Genomic DNA, 26,225 nt, shown 5'->3' with positions numbered 1-26,225 from the left:
CGTAGATGTGGGTTTGTTAATTTCAGGTTGAATCTCACATAATATAACTTACTGAAATAGGTTTTTACTAACAGCGCGCTCTTGGGCATAAGATTCCCTGGGAAAAATTAAGGTGCTGCATCATTTGAGTCACATCTGAGAAGCCTGCTACTAAAATAAAGGCTGTACCTGCTTCTGCTTAGGGCAATATAAATAAGCTGCTGGTTGCATAGTAATTTATTTGACAACTACTTAGTTCTAAAAATTGTAAATCTGTGACTTTTCAGACCCTGAACTCCTATTTTCAAAACAGACCGCGCTACCTGGTTTTGGAATGGATGTAGGAAAAAGGAAAGCTCTTCACAGAGTGAAAGGAAATTACCAGAATTTCTCAGCAGATTCCGCTCCCCCCCACCCCCGCCCAGCATAACAAGAACTTAAATTGCGTACGTTGTCACACTAGTAAATGCTTTTAGTGAATTTTCATACTCATGGGTCTTTTAGCTCCACTTCATCTTATACTGAGCTATACTTTCTGAACAGATGATTTTTCACCTTTGCACTCTTGAGATGTCTTTTATTCACATCTATACACCCACACAATGACAATGTGCAGAATGACATTGATTTTGCTGTAGTCAAGTTAGAAAAGAGAAAAACTTATTTTTTGACCCTCACCCATTTTAAAGTATTTATTTTTAGATTTCTCCCAATTAAAGTTTTCAATAACAGCACTGTTGGTGGTTAGTTCAGTTGGTTCTGATGCTGTATCTGTATCAAGAAAGATTTGTTTCTAAAATTTTAATTCACTTTTTTCTACTTCATATAATATCATAATTCATTGAAGAAAGACAATAGAACTAATGTTAAATATGAAGGCATGTTAGTTTGTGTTAATGTTTAAATTACATCTGAAATAAGTGATGCAGTAAAGAGTCCTTCCCATTTTTTAATGATTCAACAGATATATCTTCTTAATTTCATACTTGGCATGAAGAAAAACCTCTAATATATTATGTGCATTCAAAAATTTTAATATATTTGTTTCATTTACTATTCTACACACATCTATCTGTTCATTGTTTACAAAAGAGAAAATGTCAGTGTTTTATATTTACAATGTTACTGACTGCAAGCAATTCCATAGAATCATAGAATAGTTAGGGTTGGAAAGGACTTTAAGATCATCTAGTTCCAACCCCCCTGCCATGGGCAGGGACACCCCACACTAAACCATGTCACCCAAGGCCTCATCCAACCTGGCCTTGAACACCGCCAAGGATGGAGCATTCATAGAAGAAAAAAAAAATTACTGAATTATTCTATGTTTCAATTTATGTAATACTTACAAAGGAAGTATTTTCCTTACTTAGGTCAGTTTTATTGGAAGTTTGGGAATTGATAAATTGAAACGAAAACCAAAATTTAAAACAAAAAACCCAGGAAAATTGGATGTTTAAAATATAAAATCCATAGGTAATATGAATAGTCCTGGTTTATGGAAAGGAAGGTATTTAAAAAATCAGTGTGTTTTTAAAATTAAATATTTTAAATATATGTAACTGTATGTAATATCTGTAGTTATATAAATAGATGTTATGTGTGCACATATTTCTATAAATATGTACAAAAAATTAATCCTCTAAGGAAACCACCTAAAATTTGAGAAACATTAACTATTAAAATAAATATCCTCTCATCGTGGAACTCTTGTAATAGAATCATAGAATCATAGAATAGTTAGGGTTGGAAAGGACCTTAAGATCATGTAGTTCCAACCCCCCTGCCATGGGCAGGGACACCCCACACTAAACCACGCCACCCAAGGCTCTGTCCAACCTGGCCTCGAACACCACCAGGGATGGAGCTTTCACAACTTCCCTGGGCAACCCATTCCAGTGCCTCACCACCCTCTCAGTAAAGGACTTCTTCCTTATATCCAATCTAAACTTCCCCTGTTTAAGTTTGAATCCGTTACCCCTTGTCCTGTCACTACACTCCCTAATGAAGAGTCCCTCCCCAGCATCCTTGTAGGCCCCCTTCAGATACTGGAAGGATGCTATGAGGTCTCCACGCAGGGGAGTTGGAACTAGATTATTTTAAGGTCCTTTCCAACCCTAACTATTCTGTGATTCTATATATAAACCGCATGCTTAAATTGTATTTTCTCCTGGAAAGTATTAAACCTATACATATTAAATAAATTAATGATAAAAAAAATTTATCATCATGGTCTTGAAGGAGATTTCCTTTTTAAGAAATTGATCTTTTGCTGTTTTTTGAAGCTATTTGAGCACACTCTTTTGACACTTAGAGCAAACCAGTCAGTAGTACCTAAGCTAAGAATCATTTAGCTTCGCAATCACTCTAATAGAAATTTATTAGCATTAACTAACCTGGAAGAAATTCTTCCTGTTAGCTTTTGTGGAGGCTATCACAATGTTGGTCTTGAGGATTTAATTAACATTTAAGTCAATGTATCTGAGTTTATTTATACAGAGGCAAAAATGTTTCTTTTTGTACTTGTCGTTGTACTCATCTTGTGTTAGAATTAATGTTGGTTTTATTTTATTTATTATTATTTTCTGGCGGAATGAATTTACTCGATACTTGATGAAAATTCTCAATCACTGATATCCAGTAACCTTTTCTTACATGTGAAAGAAGATGCTTTGGAACTCTGTAGAATCTTTCAGAAGCTCTTGCTTCTGCAGACTCTCATAATGCCGTTTTATTTAGGTACAGGAAATATCTAGAAATGACGGTAAAACCTACTGACAGTTTTGACAGAAGTTGAACTCTGAGTAGGAATAACCAGACCCTAATGAGAGACACAGAACATGATATGCCATAAGCATCAGAACTTCATTTTAAAGAAACAGGATGTCAGTATTTTTCAAGACTCATGCAGACGGTTTCTGATGTATTTCATGGTTAAATTTCTGAGAAGAGAAAAATTTGTAATGAAATTTTTGTCCCTCAAAACAACCCAGTAAAAATTCCTGCCAGTCAGAAATGCTCACATAATTCCAGGATAAACGTACTTAGTACAGATCAGTTTCTGTCAATTTAAGTTTACATAAGTCATTCTCAAATCATAGCACTGTATGAGTTGATTTGTACAGGAGAAGATAGGAAACTTGTTTAAGAGATGCCTTTCATATTTTTTGCTGGTATTAATCCCAAGAGTATTTAAGTGATAGTTATTTCATTTGTTACCTACTAAGGACCTTAAAATCTAGGAAATTATGTATACTGCAAAGAATGTTACATTCCTGTGTAGGAAAACATAGTATCTTCCATATGTAAAAACACAAAAACCCTCTTATTTAGGATGTTATTTTTTCTCAGGGATATTAAAAATGGAACATTACTCATTTAAAAGGAATAAAAATAAATTAATGGAAATAAATAAAAATACAGATAGAAAAAAATCAGCTTACTGACTGTCATAGCATCCCCAATAAAACCCTATACCTCAAAACCCCATGAGTTGTTGCATAACTCATTGATGTGAAGTTGAGAATTGCTGCCCTTAATGTAAGAGAAGGTTTTAGAATATTCATACTCTAGTATTCATTATGGTGCTAAGAGCATCTCAATCTCATATAGTGTCTCCTGCTTTCTTTTATTTCTTACTGTGTCAGTGGTGGACCTTAGAGTACTGTAAATTTAGCCTGTTGACTTTAGTTTCAGGTGCTTTCTTGGAATGTATTTTTCCCATCTCAGTAGTCTCAGTGGGATTCAGAGAAGAAAGCACATGGAACAGCTTCACGTTCTTTACAGTATATTCTTGTTGACTGTCTGATCCTGCAGTAATATTAGTATGCTGGATAAAAGGGAACATTCCATTTTTGGTTTGAAGTATCTGCATTTGAAAAGTATCATGACTTTCATAAACTGAATTAAAAGGTTTACTCTTTATATGCAGTATTCACAGTATCACAGTATGTTAGAGATTGGAAGGGACCTCAAAAGATCATCTAGTCCAATCCCCCTGCCAGAGCAGGAATACCTAGATAAGGTTACACAGGAATGTGTCCAGGCGGGTTTTGAATGTCTCCAGAGAAGGAGACTCCACAACCCCCCTGGGCAGTCTGTTCCAGTGTTCTGTCACCCTCACTGAGAAGAAGTTTCTTCTCAAGTTTAAGTGGAACCTCTTGTGTTCCAGTTTCTACCCATTACCCCTTGTCCTATCATTGTTTACCACTGAGAAGAGCCTGGCTCCATCCTCGTGACACTCCCCCTTTATATATTTATATACACTAATAAGGTCCCCCCACAGTCTCCTCTTCTCCAAACTATAGAGACCCAGCTCCCTCAGCCTTTCCTCATAAGGGAGGTGCTCCACTCCCTTAATCATCTTAGTTGCCCTGCGCTGGACTCTCTCCAGCAGGTCCCTGTCCTTCTTGAACTGAGGGGCCCAGAACTGGACACAATATTCCAGATGCGGTCTCACCAGGGCAGAGTAGAGGGGAAGGAGGACCTCTCTCGACCTACTAACCACCCCCCTTCTAATACACCCCAGGATGCCATTGGCCTTCTTGGCCACAAGGGCACAGTGTTGGCTCATGGTCATCCTGCTGTCCACTAGGACCTCCAGGTCCCTCTCCCCTACACTGCTCTCTAACAGGTCGTTCCCCAACCTATACTGGAACCTGGGGTTGTTCCTGCCCAGATGCAGGACTCTACACTTTCCCTTGTTATATTTCATCAAGTTATTCCCTGCCCAGCTCTCCAGCCTGTCCAGGTTTTTGTTTTTGAATGGAAGTTTCAGTTTTTGAATGGAAGAATAGCTTTTGTGATTGAGTCCAGAAATCTAAATGTCCTTGATTTGGATAAAGCAGAAATTTCCGGAAAATTGTGCAGACTTGAAAGGGTATTTCACCATCTCAACAAACTTAAAAATATTGATAACTTTCTACAAATTTAATTTTCAGTTTTGAGAGTATTCTTCAGAGTGAAAGTAACATGATCTTAGAGAGATTTTTCCAGTTTCAGCTCTGAGATTTTCTGGAAAATAGAACTTGTATCCAAGAAGATGATTGTCACAGTAGACAATTTGATTTGAGAGTATGGTATTTTTATAAGAAAAGGAAAAAGTGAAAAGAATATTCAGAGCATGTGTTATTCCAAATTTCTGATTCATATATGCACTTCCAAATAAATGTGATTCTAATTTAAAGAATATAATTTTTTAAGACACTTCAACTTATCAGTAATTTAAAAAATAAACAGGGATGTTGGTGAATATGTGTATAAATACCTGATGAGAAGGAGTGATAAAGGCTGAGCAAGAAGGAGTAATGAAGATGAAGCCAGGCTGTTCTCAGTGGTGCCCAGTGAATGAACAAATGGTAATGGGCACATATTGAAATATGGGAAATTCCATTTAAACAGAAGTAACCTTTTTGCTGTAAGTGTGATAGAAGAAAGGAACATGTTTCCCAGGAAAGTTGTGGGAGTCTGTATCCCTGTAGGGTTAGAAACTGAACATGAACCAGGCACCATTTTAAACAACCTGCTATGTTGACCCAGCTTTTAGCAGATGGGGGTGGACCAGACAATATGCAGAGGTGTCATTCAACCTCAATCGTTCTGCTTAAGTCTGAAGTGCTCAGATGTGCTGAGCAAAGAGTCATCTCAAAAGTTAATCTTATTTAGTTCTGTCAGCTAAGGAATGTAAGAAGTATCCATCTGCCATTTCTGAAAATCAAATTGCCGTACTTTTAGACACACCAATATATCTTTTTCCTATCGAAGATGCTGCTTTGTGAGCATTTCTTTGTACAACATAATCCTCTGCTGAAGAAAGACATTTACAGTAACCAAGGAAGCTATTTTGGATGTTAGCAACATTTTGACTATTAAAAGAGAGCTCTTTCATTACTATCATTGTATTGTGGTACAAAATTGTCTGAAATGCTCATTAAGGCAACACATGTGTAACACTTCGAAGAATGCTTTTGAAATTTATTTTAATGTCTGAGCATTTAGCTTAAGACATCTTGAAATTGTTGGCTAACGAATCACTGGGGACATGTCCTGGGGTAGCTTTTCTTGAGGCAAAGCTTTTGTTTTGCACTGGATGTCTACTTCATAGCTTAAAAGTTCAGTTATTGTCCTCTTGATGCTGACTGCACATAATATTCTGCATGAGTATCTTTATCTCTGTAAAGTTTAAGTGGATTTTGAATCAAGTTCTGTAGTGAAGGAACCTTCTTCCTTTGCAAAGAAATGTTTTCATCTCACTTAGGACTTGACCTTTCTGTAAAGGTATTACTTTTTAGCCTGTTCTGACCTTTTAAATAAACCCCCAAAATAAAAGGTGGTCCAGTGTCATTTATAAATCATTCAACTTTGTCTTGCTTTGTAATAAACATTTACTCTGTTTAGAGATAAACTTCATTTATATATTCTGAGAATAAGCATTGAGAGTCAGAATAAAGGAAGAAGAGCTGTTGTTAAATTTAATGCTTTGCACTGTATTTTTCAAGTGATTAAGAGACAGTACTTGTCTCAGGTCGCAGCAAGAGCCAATGGCTCCCTGAGGGCTGGTAAGCTGGGGACCGCAGGGGATCTGCATGAGAGTCACCAGTGCCAGCCGCTGCAGCCAGTGCTGATTCCATTGCCCTCAGAGAGGGTTCAAGGCAACACCTGGGTTGGAGCAATCCCAGGCACAGATACAGGTTGGGCAGAGAAGAGATTCAGAGCAGCCTTTATTTTATTATTTATTTTTCCACACATCTATACTTCATTAGAAAAAAAAAAAAAAAAAGTAGAAGATTCAAAGTCATAGCAATATGTAGTTACAGATTTAGCAAGTGTTGTTCTATCTGGAATTGTATATTTGATTTATGCATGCTAATTTACTTACCTATAGCACTGAACGTATATTAGACAACTAGTATTACTATCCCTCTGGCAGTAAAAGGAAAGTGTGAATGTCATTCTGTTGATAGGAAATGAGAGCACTACAATATAATGGTGTCTAGCCAGCTTTTGAAGTCTTTGCTATTTGGATAAATCCAAGGATCATTGCCTTTTGAAGTGAAGGCTAGAAACTTGTTTTGAACAACATTTTTTCAGTCATGTATTTCTTCAAATTCACAGTTTTATTTCCTTCCCGAATATCTGGAGACTGAAAATCAGTTTGGTCAGAAGTTTTTTCTGTCAGCCCTTTATACTGACTTTAGATTCTCAAATGTGTATATGCATTTTGGATTCTTTTCTATTACTTTCTTGAAAATCAACAGAAGCAAAAATGTAATTTGAACGTAAGAGCAGGTAAAATTACTAGAAATTTATAAAGAATAAAAAGGAGATCTGTGAAAATATCGAGTCTAGAATGACATCTAGGAAAATATGTTAGATAAGATGCTGTACCTACACTGAGTTGAAAATTCTTTTAACAGATCCAGAATACATTCTTCTAATTAGGTTTCTAACTATATTGGAAAGTCTTGCAGGCAGCAGATATTTAATGGGAGAGAACATCAAAGCGAAAAGTTAATTAAGTTATTTTGTTAGAAAAAAAACCCAAACAACCCAGAACAACTTCTTAATGGGATTCACTGGTGACTGCTGTCATGGTTTAAGCCCAGGCACACAGCTCGTTCACTCATTCCCCTCCCTTCCTCCCCCCACTCCTGGAGGGATGAGAAGGAGAATCAAAAGAATGCAATTCCCCTGGGTTGAGATAAGAACAGTTTAGTAACTATAACACAAATCACTACTGCTACCACCAATAATAATAATGATAGGAGAAATAACAAGGGAAGAGAATACGATGCCACTCGCCAAAACAAGCCCAACCTAGCAGAGTGCCCTTCTGGTTAACTCCCAGTTACATCCTGGGCATGATGCGCTGTGGTATGGAATACCTCTTTGGCTAGTTTGGGTCAGGTGTCCTGTCCCTGCTTCCTCCCGGCTTCCCCTCCTCCCTGGCAGAGCATGAGACTCACAAAGTCCTTGATCAGACTAAGTGTCGGTGTTATCAGCTCTGTTCCCAGGCCGAAAGTCAAAACCACAGCACTGCACCAGCTACTAAGAAGGAGAAAAAATGACAGCTACTGCTAAACCCAAGACACTGCAAAGTTAGTTAACTATGGTAAGGTTTTTAAGTAAGGATAGCAAATACGTCTTGACTGAAAGTCCTTGAACATCTGGAAGAATGAAGATTGAATATAGCAATTACTCTTTTTTTGCATTTCTATGTATAATTGTAACCACCTTTTTTATTCTTCAATGAAATATGCATTTTATTTTTACTTAAAACTGTAAACACTTCATTCTCTATTGCCCATTGCAAAAGGATAGAATAGCTTACTTCATGCTACTGAGATATACAGGAAAAATCCCAGACTGACCTCATTAGCACTGGACTGTCGTAAATCCCATCTAGTGTCGTCGCGCACGGAGGGAACACATGCACAATCAATATGATTGATAAAAGTGATCAGTTTATTGTGCTCAAATAGTGGGTATATATAGTGTCAAACTGCCACGTACACACAGCTTCCCGTAGTGATTGGTTGGCATATACAGCATTGGGTACATTCCAGGTGCATCTCGGTGATTTCCCCTGCTCATATACACATCCTCCTCTCAAGGTCTCTGCTCCTAGTTGACAGACAATTTTTAGCTACAAGGTTGGCCGGCTGGTCTTCTATCTCTATTGGTTAACTTCCAGGGTTTTTCCACTGCTGGCAACTGTACACAACTGGTGTTTTTTCTCACTTTCACAGAATCTGTGCTTAATTAAGCTCAGACATGGGAACATGACCTTTGCTTGCTAACCATGTCTCCACAATTCCCCCTTTTTGAGCAAGTTAGACGGACGCTACACTTTTGTTAAGCATTGATATCACACATCGCAGCATACAACTTGCTATTAATATGAATAAGACTACTGCACATAATATAGTTGCACCTTGCATAAGCAAATCTTTAAGCCATCCAGAAATTCCCCATCCTTTAAAGGGTTTTGTCAACCAATACAAACCATCATCTTTCATTAGTCGTTTGACCCCTTCTCTTAATTGTTGTATACTTTTATAAATTGATTCCGAATGATCTGACAAATTCATACAGCACATCCCTTCAAACTCTGCGCAACCATGTCCTTGTGCCAACAACAAAAAATCGATTGCTGCTCTATTCTGTAAGGTGGCATGACGAATACTATCGACATCAGTTAAAAGTCCACTTAGTGCAAGCATAGTAGCATTTGTCTGTTTCGCAAGTCAACAACCTGGTTTATTTAATGTTGCTAAAGCTTAAGCTCTAGCTACTTTGGGAGCTAAAAATGAGGCAGCTATTATTTCACCCAGGTTCCAAAACTTTACTTTGTCATGACAGCTCAAATGAAAAGCATGCTTTGACCTTCAAGAACACAATCCTCTTTTGTATATTATCATAGTGCTATTAGGGATAAACATGCCTAAGATACCTACTGTACATGGGCAATTATATGGGACTTTATATGGGACGGCACCCCCTGCCAGGCCCGATCCTGTGGCAACTAAGGCACAGACTCCGTTTCTGGCTACAAACAAAATCCCTTATTGAGTGAGCTTACAGGCTTTTGTAGTATTCTGCCTAGCGGTTAGCAGTGGGTTAGTTCCTTTGGTACTTTTCCATCACAAAACAATCTTCTTGATCACGCACTTTCTCAGCCAATCACATTACTGTCCACGCACTTTTGCTTGACCAATTATTTCTAAACATAGTTCTTTGCCATCACTACTCATTATATCGAAACTTTCACTTTCCCTTGACTACACATTCTTTATCATGTCTTAAGCATCCTCCTGTTTCCAAATTTACAGTCCTCAGAAATTATCTTGCTGTTCTCTCTTTGGTTCCACCCGATGTTCTTTCTCCGGTTCTTCCCAACTTGTCCCTTTCACTTCTTTCAAGGTTTATGGTTGATAAGAGTCCAGATGTTCAGGCTCTCGTCCAGGTCTACTGGTGCAGCTTCTTGTGCAGCATGTTGAAGATGTTGATGACGGCTTTTTTTTTTTTTTTTTTTTTTTTTTACCCTCTACACTACCATTGTATTAGAATCTTTCTAGTTTTTGTCTTAGCATTTTCTAGTAGCTGCTGCAAATTTGCATGCTCTAACATCTCTTTTACAAGTAACAAATCCACACAGTACAAGGTATAGTTTCTCATTAGTAACTGGCTAGTAAATACAGGTGGTTTTATACACAAAATCACAGCCTCTAATAATAGCTACGTTACAAGCACACATTTTCACAGTATCACAGTATCACAGTATCACAGTATGTTAGAGATTGGAAGGGAACTCAAAAGATCATCTAGTCCAATCCCCCTGCCAGAGCAGGAATACCTAGATAAGGTTACACAGGAATGTGTCCAGGCGGGTTTTGAATGTCTCCAGAGAAGGAGACTCCACAACCTCCCTGGGCAGCCTGTTCCAGTGTTCTGTCACCCTCACTGAGAAGAAGTTTCTTCTCAAGTTTAAGTGGAACCTCTTGTGTTCCAGTTTCTACCCATTACCCCTTGTCTTATCATTGTTTGCCATTGAGAAGAGCCTGGCTCCATGCTCATGACACTCCCCCTTTATATATTTATATACACTAATAAGGTCCCCCCGCAGTCTCCTCTTCTCCAAACTATAGAGACCCAGCTCCCTCAGCCTTTCCTCATAAGGGAGGTGCTCCACTCCCTTAATCATCTTAGTTGCCCTGCGCTGGACTCTCTCCAGCAGGTCCCTGTCCTTCTTGAACTGAGGGGCCCAGAACTGGACACAATATTCCAGATGCGGTCTCACCAGGGCAGAGTAGAGGGGAAGGAGGACTTCTCTCGACCTACTGACCACCCCCCTTCTAATACACCCCAGGATGCCATTGGCCTTCTTGGCCACAAGGGCACAGTGTTGGCTCATGGTCATCCTGCTGTCCACTAGGACCCCCAGGTCCCTCTCCCCTACACTACTCTCTAACAGGTCGTTCCCCAACCTATACTGGAACCTGGGGTTGTTCCTGCCCAGATGCAGGACTCTACACTTTCCCTTGTTATATTTCATCAAGTTTCTCCCTGCCCAACTCTCCAGCCTGTCCAGGTCTCGCTGGATGGCAGCACAGCCTTCTGGCGTGTCAGCCACTCCTCCCAGCTTAGTGTCATCAGCAAACTTGCTGACAGTACACTCAATTCCCTCATCTAAATCATTGATGAATATATTAAATTATACTGGTCCCAATACTGACCCTTGAGGCACTCCACTAGATACAGGCCTCCAACTGGACTCCGCCCCATAGACTACAACTCTCTGGCTTCTCTCCTTCAGCCAGTTCGCAGTCCATCTCACTACCTGATCATCCAGGCCACACTTCCTCAATTTAGCTATGAGGATGCTGTGGGAGACTGTGTCAAATGCTTTGCTGAAGTCAAGGTAGACCACATCCACCGCTCTGCCATCATCCATCCACAATGTTATTTCCTCATAAAAGGCTATGAGGTTGGTCAAGCATGACTTCCCCTTGGTAAAGCCATGTTGACTGCCCCTCATAACCCTCTTATCCTTGACATGCCTTAAGATGGCATCAAGGATAAGGTGTTCCATCACTTTCCCAGGGATGGAGGTGAGGCTGACCGGTCTATAGTTACCCGGGTCCTCCTTCTTGCCCTTTTTGAAGACTGGAGTGACATTTGCTTTCCTCCAGTCCTCAGGCACCTCTCCCGTTTCCCAAGACTTGGTAAAGATGATGGAGAGTGGTCTAGCAATGACTTCCGCCAGTTCCCTCAGCACCCGCGGGTGCATCCCATCTGGACCCATGGATTTATGGATGTCCAGATTGCTCAACTGGTCCCTAACCCATTCCTCGTCGACTAAGGCAAACCGCTCCAGTGACCTGACTTCATCTGAGGTCTCAGGAGTACAGGGCTCTTCAGGACTGCCTCCGGCAGAGTAGACTGAGACAAAGAAGGCATTCAATAACTCTGCCATCTCAGTATCTTCTGTCACCAGGGCACCCATCCCATTCACCAGTGGGCCAACCTTGCCTCTGGTGTTAGTTTTATCAGCTATGTATTTGAAAAAGCTCTTTCTGTTGTCCTTGACCCCTCTGGCCAGATTTAATTCTAAGGAGGCCTTAGCCATCCTAGCTGCCTTCCTACATCCTCTAGCAGCAGCCTTATATTCCTCCCGAGTGGCCAGCCCCTCCTTCCATGACCTATAAACTCTGCTCTTCCAGTTGAGCATACCCAGCAGTTCCTTATTCAGCCACGCAGGTCTCCTGGCCCTCTTCCTTGACTTCCTACGTGTCGGGATGCTCAGCTCTTGAGCTTGGAATAAGCAATTCTTGAATGTCAACCAACTATCTTGGGCCCCTTTACCTTCAAGCAGCCTTGCCCATGGGATTTCCCCTAGCAATTGCTTGAAAAGGCCAAAGTTTGCCCTGCTGAAGTCCAGGGTTGCAATTCTACTTGCTATTGTACTGGTCCTACCACACAAGATCCTGAATTCCACCATCTCGTGGTCGCTGCAACCAAGGCAGCCCTCAACCTTTACTGCTTCGACCAGACCCTCCTTGTTAGTGAGGCTGAGATCCAGCAGCGCTCCTGTCCTGGTTGGCTCATCCACCATTTGGATGAGGAAGTTATCATCCATACACTGGAGGAACCTCCTGCACTGTGGCTGGGTTGCTGAGTAGTCCTTCCAGCAAACATCAGGGAAATTAAAATCCCCCACGACGACCAGGGCCTGTGACTGTGAGGCCGCTCTCAGCTGCTTGTAGAAGGCCTCGTCAACTTCCTCACCCTGATCTGGTGGCCTGTAACAGACACCCACAACAGTATCGCCCCTGCCAGCCTGCCCCTTAATTCTCACCCACAGACTCTCAACTCGCTCATCCCCTGTTCCTGGACAGAGTTCAGTACATTGCAGCTGCTCTCGCACATAAAGAGCAACCCCACCACCCCGCCTGGCTGGCCTGTCTTTCCTGAAAAGGACATAGCCCTCCATGAGTATATTCCAGTCATGCGAGCTGTCCCACCACGTCTCTGTAATTGCCACCAGATCATAATCTCCTGACTTAACACAGGTCTCCAACTCCTCCTGCTTATTTCCCATGCTGCACGCATTGGTGTACAGGCATTTCAAGGAGGGAGCTGAGCTCACCAATTTCACCCTAGGATTATAGGAGGCCTCCCAGTCTTCATCAATCCTAGAGTGCTGCCCCACTGGGGCAAGCCCAGTTACAACCCCATCCCCCTTCGAATCTAGTTTAAAGCTCTCCAAATGAGCCCTGCTAATTCATGCCCCAGCATCCTTTTGCCTCTGTGAGCTAAACCTTTCCCACGTGCCATCATCCGAATTGGAGCCTTATAAAACCAGCTGTTATCAAAGAACCCAAAGCCCTGCCTAAAGCACCAGTCTTGTAGCCAATTGTTTACGGACTGAATTTTCCCATTCAATCCCACATCATCACCGGAAGATGGAAGAAGTGAGGAGAAGATCACTTGAGCCCCAGACTCTTTCACCATCCGCCCCAAGGCCCTGTAGTCTTTCTTCATCCCCCTCAGACTGCGGGAAGCAGCTTCCCCCCACCTGTCTGGAAGACCAGCAGCGGGTAGTAGTCTGTCGGGTGCACCAGGCTGGGGAGCACCTTGGTGATATCCCTGATCCGGGCTCCAGGCAGACTACACACTTCCCTATGATGAGGGTCAACTCTGCATATTGGGCCCTCTGTTCCTCTCAGAAGGGAATCGCCTACGACAATGACTTTTCTTTCTTTCTTGTCAGAGGCAGTCTTGAGGTGCGAAGTCGACCGCCTTTTCCTATATGACCTTGTAGTCTGGCCTTGCACCAGTTACTTTTCAGTTACCCCCAAGTGATGTCCTGCAATCATTCATTTTTCTCTTCCTCTATCTCATTCTGCTTGGGGTATTTACTGTCAGCTCCTACAGCTGAGGTATCAGGTTTCTCCACTTGTCTGTCCAGCTTATGGTAAGGGTTAACAAACTTTGCAGGTAGCCACCATGGATCTGTAGGTAGGAGGATACAAACATACCCCCTATCCTACGCTATCAGCTCCTGAGAAGGAGCTGGGTTAAAGTGATTCAAAGGCATTCTGATGGGAAAGGAATGTGAAGCTACAGCTGCTTGCCTGCTTAGCAGCAGCCATAAATACCTGCTAGCAACCACACTTTTGCATTAACCCTTTCTTGTCCAAAATGTTAATCTGTTATCCATTAAAACTTTTACACAAACCCAACAACAAAAAATACACAGAACGCTGTCTGCCCTCAACACACACACACACATGCACACACATGGGATCCCACAAGCACACTCCACACAATTACAATATTTGAAACACAAAACCTAGACAATCATTACTTCCACTACACAGTCCCTCATACAGAATGTGGCGTAAGGACCCTGTGAAGACAATCAAAAATCAGCTCCAAGCAGCATCATCGCAGTGTGAGGTGTCAGGCTCAACTTTAGCAGGCAGCCCCGCAGAGGCTCTGCCCCCCCCACATCGCATGAGCCTTGGGCTTTTACACTGACCAAAATGCACACTCATTCCGATGCAGGTGGCCAGCCTACATTGGAAGAAGTGGTCAGTAATATCCTTAAAAAGTCTCCAAGGGCTAATAGAAACACAAATATACATGGATATTTATTTCCCAACTTCTAATACATGTGGATAACAAAGAGACTATCAAATGAGTTGTATATGGGGTTTCAAGTCCCCAGCCTGCCACAGTATTCATATAACATATTCAAAAGGCTATAAGGGTACTTCTTTTTTTTTTTTTTTTCTGTAGGGGCCAATTTGTCGTCAGCAGGGAGGATACCCCCAGGGTAGGCTTTGAGGGTTGCTGTTGCTCGTTGTGGGGAACCCCCCTGTCCCTCGCCCTGTCGCACAAAGGGGAGTGTTACCAGGACTCCACTTCGCGTTTTCCTGCTGCTGCCGTTGTTGCCGTTGCTGTTGTTTCTGGCAGTCGCGCTGCAGCTCCAGCGCTGTCTGCTCGGCCGCGCGGCCCGAGAGCTCCGGCCGCGCCTCCCGGGGCACTTTCCTCCACAGCTCCCGCGCAAAGGTCTGCACCTGCGGCTCCTCCGCTCACAGCGCTCCGGTGTCCCGCAGCCGCTCCGGCAGCTCCTCTCCTGGAGATAACTTTCTCGATAGCACCCCACGTCTCCTTCCATAATCAAAGAGGGCAGTAAGCCCTTTTCCTAGATCCCACTTCTCTAAGAAGCACTTAAATAAATCAAAGGCCGCTTGTCTTTCCATTTTTCACTACTCTCTCTTTTTTAAGTTTTGGTACCAATGCAGCTCACCAGCAAGCAGGCCAACTCAGCGGGCGGCGGAGGCTCCCTCTTCGTCCTCCAGGCTCAGAGGCTCCTATTCTCTTTCAGGATTGACCTCTGTCTTTTCTCCGGGCTTTACCTTAGGACTACTTAGTAGTCCGATTCCTTTTTTTTTTTTTTATCATAGGCTCCTCTTCTCTTTCAGGATTGGCCTCTTTTTTCTTAGGCTCCTCTTCTCTTTCAGGATTGGCCTCTTTTTCCTTCTTTCACTGCCCGTTCTCTGCCCGGCATCTTCGACCAGCAGAACCGAGCATTTTTTCTTCTTTCAGCCCTCTGGATGCTGCTTCTCCGGTGCTTTCCCGCTCCGTGTGCAATTCTCCCAGCCACTACGGGTACCCGGGTTCCTCTGTTGGTCCCTGTTCGGGCGCCAATATGTCGTCGCGCACGGAGGGAACACCAGCACAATCAATATGATTGATAAGAGTGATCAGTTTATTGTGCTCAAATAGTGGGTATATATGGTGTCAAACTGCCACGTACACACAGCTTCCCGTAGTGATTGGTTGGCATATACAGCATTGGGTACATTCCAGGTGCATCTCGGTGATTTCCCCTGCTCATATACACATCCTCCTCTCAAGGTCTCTGCTCCTAGTTGACAGACAATTTTTAGCTACAAGGTTGGCCGGCTGGTCTTCTATCTCTATTGGTTAACTTCCAGGGTTTTTCCACTGCTGGCAACTGTACACAACTGGTGTTTTTTCTCACTTTCACAGAATCTGTGCTTAATTAAGCTCAGACATGGGAACATGACCTTTGCTTGCTAACCACGTCTCCACAATCTAGGATCATCTCCATTAACCTTTAGGTTTTTTTGGGAAGTCTGGTTGGATCATATGTGTCACAAGTCCTAATAAAGTCCTGCGTCTTGAATTCATCCTGAATAAACAAGATAGATAGTGAATATTCCTACTTACTCTCACATTTTGAACTCTGTTGCTTAGGAACTGGTCAGCAAAACTATTTCTAATGAATTAGAGTATCTGTGAACAGTAGCCTTGAATGCCATATATTTGGTCTTATGAATAATTTGCCAGTATTCATCTGTTCTTCCACTACTGAAGTTAAAATATGTAAATTTAGGGAATAGTCATAAATGGGCTATACTCTTCCTAGAGTCCAATAGGAAGTGAAGTACTGCAGGGTTACATCCTGGTACAATGTACCAGTTCTGTTCAATGTATTTATCAGTGAGCTTGGATCAGTGACAGAGTGCAGTCTCATTGGATTTGCAGATGACACCAAGATGTCAGTCAAAAATCAATATAGTCAAGGGCAGGGTTGCCATCCATTATAAGACAGACAAGCTGGAGGAATGGGCTGATGGGAATCTTATGCAACTCAAACTGGGCCAATGTAAAGCCCTGTACCTGGGTAGGAAGAACCCCTAGCAACAGAACTGGCTGATAGCAAGGAGCTCTGATGAAAAGGCCCTGTGGGTTGTGGGAGACAGCAAGCTGAGTGTGAGCTAGCAGTGTCCCCTCACAGCAGAGAGCAAAGCATGATGAGTTATAATAAGAGGAATGTAGTCATAAGATCAAAAAGAAGGATTATTGCCTTTTCCTAAACACTCTTGTGACCTATTCCATGGCTGGAACAGTGAATTGAGTCTGGGGCCTATGACAGGAAAGGTAAATTCTTTGCTGCTGCAGATTCAGTGGAAGACCACCAGAATGGTTGAGGGACTGGAGCATTTGGCCTGTGTGGAAAGGCTGAGGGAGCTGGGCTTTTTCAACCTGGAGAAGAGAATAAAGCTAATAACAGCTTCCAAATGCCTACAAGGGTGTCATGAACAGACAGCCAAGCTTTTCATGGTGAAGTGTGGTGTGAGGATGAGAGACAACTGGCAAAATCTGAAACAGTCAGATCTGTGAAGAAAGTCTTGCATTTGAGCAAATTGCTCAGGGAGATCACGTAGTCTCCATTCTAGGGGGTTTTCTTCAGACCTGACTGAATAAAGCCCTGAGCAACCAGTCTGACCTCATGGCTGACTCTGCTTTAGGTTGTTGTGACAACAGGAGGCCTCCTGAAGTCCATTTTGCCCTGAGGTATTCTATGGATAAAAATTGTTTTAATCCCAGTGTTACATGAATGAAACTCATGCTACAGATTGCTTTCTTTTCATGAGTTTGACTCCCAGTCAGCGTGGTATTACTAATCAGCAGAAAAAGAAATGGTATTAGAATGTTTGTTTATCAGTTGTCTCTACAATAAAAGAAAATCTAGAAAAAAATTAAAAGCTTTTGCAAAATACTTCTTTATGAATCATCTTGTTACTTTTCAGACATTTAATGGTGGGATTTCAACTGAGTCAAGTTTCACTGGCTGTGCTTTCAGTCTATGGAATTACAATATTTGACTTGTTATAACTGAAGTTATAGTAGCATACTTCATGTCAAAGCTTTATTTAAAAACTGCATTGTGCTAGAAATAGTTTAATACAATGTAGTTGATCTTTAATATCTGAAAGCATGGTAATTTTGTAATTCCACACTCTCACTTTAATTTAGTGAATGAATTAATTTTTCTTCAAAATTTATTTGTTTAATCCTGCTGAAACATTATTTTGTCATATCTTAAAGAATGGTAGCTAAATATTAGTAGCTAATTATGTTAACTATTAAAAAATAAAATCTTAAATCATGCATTATTGTATGTTGACCAATTGCTAATACTTTATATTGTAGAAGCTTGTGGAACTACAAGAGAAAAACAATTCCGATTTAATAGGATACAACTGCCACATCTAAAATCTGAATCTTAATCTGTGATTGAACACAATATGTTAACATAGCACAGAGCTCAAGATTCTAAACTGAAAGCATGAAACTCAGGTGGTCTTGTCTGAAATGGATTGATTTTGTTAAGAAAACAATTTATTTCTAAACTGCATAGAGATTCAAATTAAGATGTAGAACAAGAATTGCATTTGACTGATTCTGGTTTCCAATGCATGAATTACCACGACTACTTTTTTTTTCAGGAGAACAGTTTGTTAAAGTTGTTAAATTTTAATTTAATATTGGCACATTGCTTACATGAATACATTTCAAGTATCTGTCCTCATTGGAGAGGTAAAATACACTGGTTTAGTATTTCCTGTTTTAAAGGGAAGCTTTTCCAAGTCATAGGCTTCTAAAAGAGAAGAAAACATCATTTTCAATAAAAGCATTTTCATTGTATTAGATGCCATTTTTTTTTCCTCAGGTACTTTGCTGATGAATGCTTCTGCAGAGTGAGCAAAGGTATTCATTATCTCCCTACATTATTTTATTTTCTTAGGGAGTACTTATAAAAAGTTAGTCCATTAGATTAATTTAAGTAAGAACTTCCACTAGGAGTTTATCTGGGGTAAACTTCTTTTGCTATCATGTTTACAACAAGAACCCTGTGTTTACTTGTAGCATATTGCATATGCAAAGTGTGTGCATCTAGCACAGATTCATAGTCTATTTTTGAAGCTTTGTCTCAGGCAAATGTCAAAGGCTCTTGCCTCTACTGAAAATGATCCTGGAATCAGGAGCAACATCCACTTCTTTTATAAATAGAAAGGCTTATGGATCTTCCATATGTTTGTGTTATCCAAAGATTTAGCAGTTACAACACTTTTGAGTACTAGTTCATTCAGACTAGTTTTCTGAACTGAATTGCTCAGTAGATCATTAGCTTCATCTCCTTCAACTTATACATATTTCTGATTCTTTTTTGTGTACATACTGCTTCAAATCTTTAGTCGCGGAGGCAGTATAATTTGACACATAAAAGTCCTCAATTTTAATGATTTTAATCTCTTCTCCAGCCACAGGGACTCACTTAGAGAAATGACTGTGCAGCCTAGTAGGTCTCAGACTGCTTTAGTCTGGGATCTGGTCAGGATCCGTTCTTGTGAACCCATGTCCAAAGCAACGATTACTCTTTCTTGATTCCACATCCTTATTGCTTCCTCCCATTGTGCAGCCTGGCAGTTCCTTAAGCCTCAGATTTTCTTAGTTGCTGATTGTGAATTCAAAGTGATGACCTACCTCTGGGTTGACTTCAACTGACTGAAAATTGTTTTAAATTTTATCGGAAAAGCAGAAATCAGTCTTCCTTTCTTCCTTCTTGCACTGTTTTTCATGGTGAGTTTGTGCTTCTTTTTTCTATTTTACCTTTTGAACTGTAATATGCAGGGAAAATAACATGTGTGGGTTGTTTTGTGTCATATAGGAAATTGCAATTTTTAAAATAGTCTCTTTGAAAAATTGAAATATCACATTTGACTGCAGGTGGCTGAATTGAAGAGTATGTTACATTGCCCATACAACATAGGTGTTTCAATTGATCTAAGCCAGTTTTCATACAATACTAAGACACCAAAGTTCATGCTTTTTCAGATTACAAATGATACTTTAGGCAAACATGAATGTATGTGTTCTATGCAATAACTGGTACTTACCAGATTGTTTATCCGTAACCTTAACTTTGTCTTAAAATCTTCCATGCAAATCACACCACAGTGTTTAACTTTTACTGACCTGCATGTTTATTTTTCTGCAGTGTAAGTGTATATGGAAGCCTAACAAGTTAGATGTTCTGCTTGAAAGTTGCCTATGTATCCAAGTTGTACAGTTGTTTTCAATGTATAAGCTTTGAAGCTTTAAGCAAGCATAATTTTTCTTGCCTTTCTCCTTTGAGATGAGCTTCCTCTTAAATTGCTTTCAATTAAAGTGCTGTGCCTCTTTAAAGCAGTAGAGTATAACACGCCATTTGACTGAGATTCTGAATTTAGTTTTGCTTTGAGCTTGATACTGGGAGCAAGGGACTACCTGTTCTTGTATACTTTCTTGCATGGTAAAAACATGTCCACACAGATCTTGTGTCAATAGTAGTGGTTATGTAACATGCAATAAATTTTCTTTGTTTTAATCAGCATTATCTTGTTCCAAAATATCTCTAGACCACGCACTTGTATTTTTTGTGTTTTAATCTTGATAACAGTCTTTCAAAATTTGTTGTATCCTGAATCACAACTAGCCCTGTCTTTCAATATTATTCACTGTTTTGGCAATTTTCTTCTTTTATTCTGAAATAAAGACTGAAATATGTCTTGGTCTATTTTAGTTACTTATAGTACTCTCATCATAGGACATTAAGCAGGTTTTGGTTCGATCTCTGACGCATAAAACTGGAATCTTACTGGTACTTCTAAGGTCATTTAATTTTGTAGAGGGAACCACCAGTGTATGACTTAGAGGTGCTGCAGTGCAGAACAGGTATTAAGACATGCAATGTAAGATAGCAAAAATAATATTTACCCACAACAGCCTTTTAGTTGTCTGTATAATGCTTATGTATTCTGTTATGGCAGTATTTTTTTAGTAGTATTGCGAAGTGAAACATTTTCAGCCTAAAATTTCTGCAGTAAACGGAAGAGACTTTATTAATAAGACTATTTTTGGAATTAGGATCTGTTTTGTTTATTTATACAGAACACTTGGTAATTCTAGCAAGAGATTTGATATACTTTGTGTACGAAAGGTGCTATATACTACTCAGTTCCTCTGGGAGTAGTACTTCCATTTTCTAGTGTATAAGTTCTTCTAGCAGTGCCAAAACTCTTGTTTCCATCCTGTCATCACCCACTACACTTAAAAGGACAAATCTCAAAGTCTGTGTGAGAGGACAGTAAAACGTGTGGAATATTATTGTTAGAATGACTGTTCAAGAGCCCCATAATTATTATTATGGAATAACTGTTCCATATTTTTAAAATACTAGTATAACATAGTACAGTTCATGCTATATTAATTTTGTTTATGCTAATTTGTTATGAATTTTATTATGCATTGCCCAGTCATTTATTCATTCCAGTCAAGATAGAGTTGCTACTATGTTACATATCCTAAAGGCTCACAGGTGAGAGACTTGGGTTCCAAACATTTGTAGCCAAATTGAGGAAATAGGGAAGGATGAAGAAGTTCATAAAATCTTAAAAATTCCCACATGGATTATATGTTTTAGCTACTAGACAAGCCAGGAATGTTCACTTAGTATTTTTACAAGCAGTGCATGGACAGATTTTTAACTCTCCAAACATTCTGTGGGTGAGTTTTTTGAGGAATGTAATCTAGCCTATTGCAGGAATCAGAACAAAAAGAGAATTACAGCCTTTATCCAGGTTTAGAGAATTATGCTTAGATGTTTTGTTTATACATGTACATTTTACTATCCATCCACCCTTAGCCTTGTATCAAGTCTAAATGAGCTTTTAGAGCCTTATGAAGCTTTGATTAAGAGAATCAAATGTATGAACATATTTGTTAGCCCTATTAGCAGTTGGTGTATGAAAGCTTCATCTGCTACCTAGGTTACTGTATAATGCTGCTGTTTCGCTGCTTGATAGGGTGGTTATCACTTTTTTACATGTCCCTTTTAATGATATAGGTGTATATTTTACCCTAGCCATGTTGATTTCAGGACTGAATTTTCAGGGGTGGAAATTATGTGCTGTCACACTGACTGGTACAGGAGTTCTATCAAGTTATTCTATCAAGTTATTGAGGACATTTAAAACTGAATGTGCAATATCACTATAATTGCAAGATGTTCACTAGCATTAAAGAATTTCTGATTACTTCAATTTTTTAAATAAATCATATTGACTTTCTTCTTTTCATGTCAGTTGTCATTACTGTGTTAAACAGAGGGAGATATGATCTCTTAGGTTGATCAGGAAAACAAAATTCTAAAGAAAAAGTTAGCATCCAGTGCTACTGTGTGTCCCACAGGTTCTTCCACTTTGATCAAAACTGCCTCCACTGGTGAGTTAGAGGAGCGTATTGCCGCCACTACTGGTGCTATTACTGTTGCTAGCACATCTGCTGATGTTGCTGTATCCAGTGCAGTGACCATCTATAGACAACCTTCTGAAGAACAGCAAGTGCAAGCTATGAATATAAGAAAATCAGTTCCAGAGTCGGCCGCTTCCAAAGAAGCACTCTTCCTTCATCAAGCAAATTTACAAAGCACAAGAAGACGACCAAGAAATGCTGAGCAGATAGAAAGAACTAAAGAACTTGCAGTTGTTACTCATAGAGGTATTGGATATTATTTTACTTGTGCCCTTGTAGTTATGGAAAAGTATTTTGTATAAATTAAAAGTGAAAGGTCAGGTATCCATTCAGGAAAAGTAATTGAACCAAATGGGAAAGGGATTAAATCTGCTTAAAACTGAGTTTTAGTGGGCAGCCAGATGGGAAAATGAAATTAATAATAATATTGTCATAGTAATTTAAATTAATTTGATTTATAAAAAGTCAAAAAGGAAAGATAAGGATTTTCTTTTGATGCCACTTTATATATATTTCACTATCAAGCGCAGTGTAAATTAGGTCTGATGAAAGTCTGGACAATAAAGATTAAAATATTAATCTATTCTGCATATGTGTTTAGACATAATCAACTATAGTCTAAAAAATGTGTTTTGTAAATGGCTGCTTTGTTCTAAATTAATCAGTGATGCAGTTGTAGTCATCTCCCTTAAATCTTAATCAAAATTTTAGCTTTTTAAAACATCTGTACATTTTTATTCTATCAATCATACATGGAATCAGTGAATGAAACAAAGTTTAGAAAACTAGGGAATTCAATTGTAAGTATTAAAGTAGTAAAGCTAAAAATTTGATGTGTTTCTATATTCAGGTGGTTTTAATCTACATGCTAAAATACTGAGAGTGACCAACATTTGGAGTATAAACAAAACATTGTTTATTGTGTTAAAAGGGAAATGTTAAAAGTTAAGATTCATGAGACTGAGAAAAAGCAATGCTAGAATATCTTAATTTAACCAGCATAGACATTCAGAAGCAAATTGTAAGTGGTATATTTTTACACATATGCAAGTTCAGGGAAGGAGCAGTTTAATTTTGCAGGCTAATGTTGAATACTACTTATTATGTATTTTTAACTTACTGTGTGCTAATCCATTGTTTCATGTTAATCTATTGTGCATGAAGAATTTTTAAACACAAATGAAGAGGAACATCTTTTATAGCACTAGCAGTTTGTAGAAGACTCATATGGTTGATATTTTGTAAAGACAGCTGGGTTAGATAGTTACCTAGTGAAAGTTACTTTCTTGAAAATTACTGTAGCTTCATTTACTAACACTTACTGAAAAAAACCCAGAGCTGCAGTTCTGCAGAATTTTAAGATATGTAATTTAAGTAGAATAACTGAAAATCAAGCTTGGTATTTGGTTTACATATGAAACATATAATTGAACAACTCTTTATATTTCATTTGTATTAATTTCAGTCCAGTATTTTTTGTGGTTATCAACTGTTAAAAATTAGTGATTTGGTTTGTACTGGTGTTGTGGCTCTACATTTACTTCAGATGATCTTTGTTCAAGGGAGTTTCTGAGGGCCTGTATTCTCTTCTAATTTAAATATGTGACAGCATACTAATTTGGCAATTAAATTGGCAGTAATTTTGATATACATACACTTTCTTCCATCTCCTGTTTGTAATCATTCACACTACAATGTCCTCTCCTCTGTTTTCTCACTGTCCTTTTTTCTGAATGTATCCTTTAATATAGCATATAAGTAAGGCATATAGGCATATACTTCTGAACTGTGTCACTTAAAGTGCTAAAGCTTCCATTATGAAAAAAAAAAAAAAAAAGGGAAAAAGAGACTAAGATATTTCTAAAAGAATATTATGGTGCTTATTTGTCACATATTAAAGTAGTACCATAGATAATAAAAGGTACCACGTCCAACATACAGATTAAATCAGTCTTGTACTGGAGGAGGAAGCCCATGCCTAGTCCTGTGTGCACATTATTCTCTCATGCCACATTTAAATTCTTGATTTTGCTAGAATTCTTTATACAAAATCATTGAAACATTTTGTATTACTGTATCATACACACTGAACAGCATACTTAAGCATACTACTAAAGTGGCTATTCATATACTGAATAAAAAAATTACTATTTTTGCTTGGCTAACACCAATACTTGATAATATAATAGCCATGAAAACATAACAAATGACCCTCATTAAATAACCTGTAATGGTCTTCTATAAAATAGTCCTCATTAAAAAGACACAGATATATTTTGAAGAAATATTTGTGAATGTGAAACTATTATTAACTGACTAAGAAATTTCCATTATGGAAAGATATTCTGCAGGTGTTTCTGTGGAGTTTTCTGTAGAGTTTTGTTGAAGTATTTTAGTCTCTTTGACAATTAAATATGCACAAAAGTATAAAAACTATTTGTCTTGCCCTGCATATTAAATTACTTTGGAACTATATGTAAGAGCTACTGAAGAAGTTTATGTAATTTCCTTTTTTAATTCTTTCACTATTTAAAATATATATATACGTCTATAAAGATTAGTTTTTACTTTGGAAATATATTTTTTTCTTGTGCTCTTGATCATAATTTAAGAATTGTGCTCCCAAACCTACGCAAATGAATGAATACTTGAAAAGACCAAATTTGATATACCAAATATAATTTACTGAAGCTTACTATGTCATATATGTGTATATTTTAAATGGTCAAAATGTACTGTTCATGTAGTCTTCATTGTAGGCTTTTTTCAGCATGTTGCTAGTGAGATGAGAATTGTGCTGGTTTATGGTACATTAGCACTGATGCAAAACATAATTACAGAATAAGAGTAGTACTGTTGGCTTCCATAGCATTATTCCATGAATAAGATCTTTCAGAATGAGTAAACACTAACAATACTGTTTTGTTTCCTAAACTGGTATTTTTTGAAGTATATGTATGAAACAGATGTGCAGAGAGAACTAGAGGTTTCTGTCTGGCTAAAATGAAACTTCTAGGTGAAGTTAGTCTATCACGCTTACTATCTGGACTTCAACAATAATTGTAGGTTGTGTCAAAGGCTAGCTGAAGGTGTTATGACTATTTATGAGAGGAAAAAGGAACCTAGATATATTTGGTGAAATGCTTCCATTACAGCTAGGGAAGTACAAGCATCATTTTATAAGGCAGTAGTAAGATCTCATGAGGAATACTGTACATGAATATAGTTCTTTCATCAAAAGAATTCAGAGTGAATCAGATGACTATAAGAACTGTAATGGTTTTACATTGTTCTGATCTTCTCATCTTACAAAACAAAATGTAAGGCGGCATGAAAGGATAAATGTTTCAAGAAGTGAACACTAGTATCTTGAGAATTTAGGTAAGGACAAATGGTTTTATAGTATATAAATAGATACATTAGGAGGAGGAGCTAGAAGAGTTCTTGTAATGATGAAGCCTTCTGGTAGAAGAAGAGAGTGGATCAAGGGTTAAAAGCTTACTTTCAAGATACAGCTTGATAGGCTAATGAAAAAGATATTTAGATATGATATCTGGGTAGAGAAACAGCATCTTTTAGGTCCTGAGTTCTAATGAAACCAAGCACTCAAAAAGTATATCCTCTTCTTTTATTCGGAAGTAGGGGGGGAAAGGAGGTGGATTGAATCTCAAGTCTCTCCTATCAAATTACTGGACTTTTGTTCTTCATTGTAGTGAACCTTGACTTTTGCCCCAGAAATAATAAATAAGGACTAACTCATATCACGTAAGATGAACTCAGTATAAACAACTTTCAGAAGGCATTAGTTTTTCTTTTTCAAGTATGAGCCATAAAGTTTGGCTATATCCTTTTATTCAGCAATCATAATCAGTATAGGCAATTGAAGTGGTTTACTTTTTTACATAAAAAATTAAGAAATAAACTATTGACCTTTTTTTCCAACATTTTGAATATTTGCAAAAACTATTTACAGTATTGGCAGGTATATAACTACCTGCACCAAGAAAGTCACAAAGAGGAAAAAACACTCTATATGCACCAAGAAAGTCACAAAAAGGAAAAAAAAATCC

The 26,225-nt window shown here is 38.9% G+C and overlaps 1 protein-coding gene across 3 annotated transcripts in view; it reads left to right on the top strand.

Moving 5' to 3' along the window:
- CSMD3 (CUB and Sushi multiple domains 3) overlaps positions 1-26,225 on the top strand; it is a gene marked incomplete at both ends in the record, with an annotated part of 652,566 nt that overhangs the window by 238,282 nt on the left and 388,059 nt on the right. Inside the window, one exon of one of the 3 annotated variants that reach the window (XM_080610433.1) lies at positions 22,093-22,401. The exons of the other annotated variants lie outside the window; for them this stretch is intronic. Coding sequence (XP_080466559.1) covers positions 22,093-22,401 — 309 coding nt within the window. The remainder of the gene's footprint in view (positions 1-22,092; positions 22,402-26,225) is intronic. 3 annotated transcript variants of the gene reach the window in all.

The sequence above is a fragment of the Psittacula echo genome (assembly GCF_963264785.1).
Source record: "Psittacula echo genome assembly, chromosome: 2".
Classification (NCBI taxonomy): Eukaryota; Metazoa; Chordata; class Aves; order Psittaciformes; family Psittacidae; genus Psittacula; species Psittacula echo.
The sequence above is the reverse complement of the archived record's forward strand: the minus strand, read 5'-3'. Positions and strand labels throughout refer to the sequence as shown.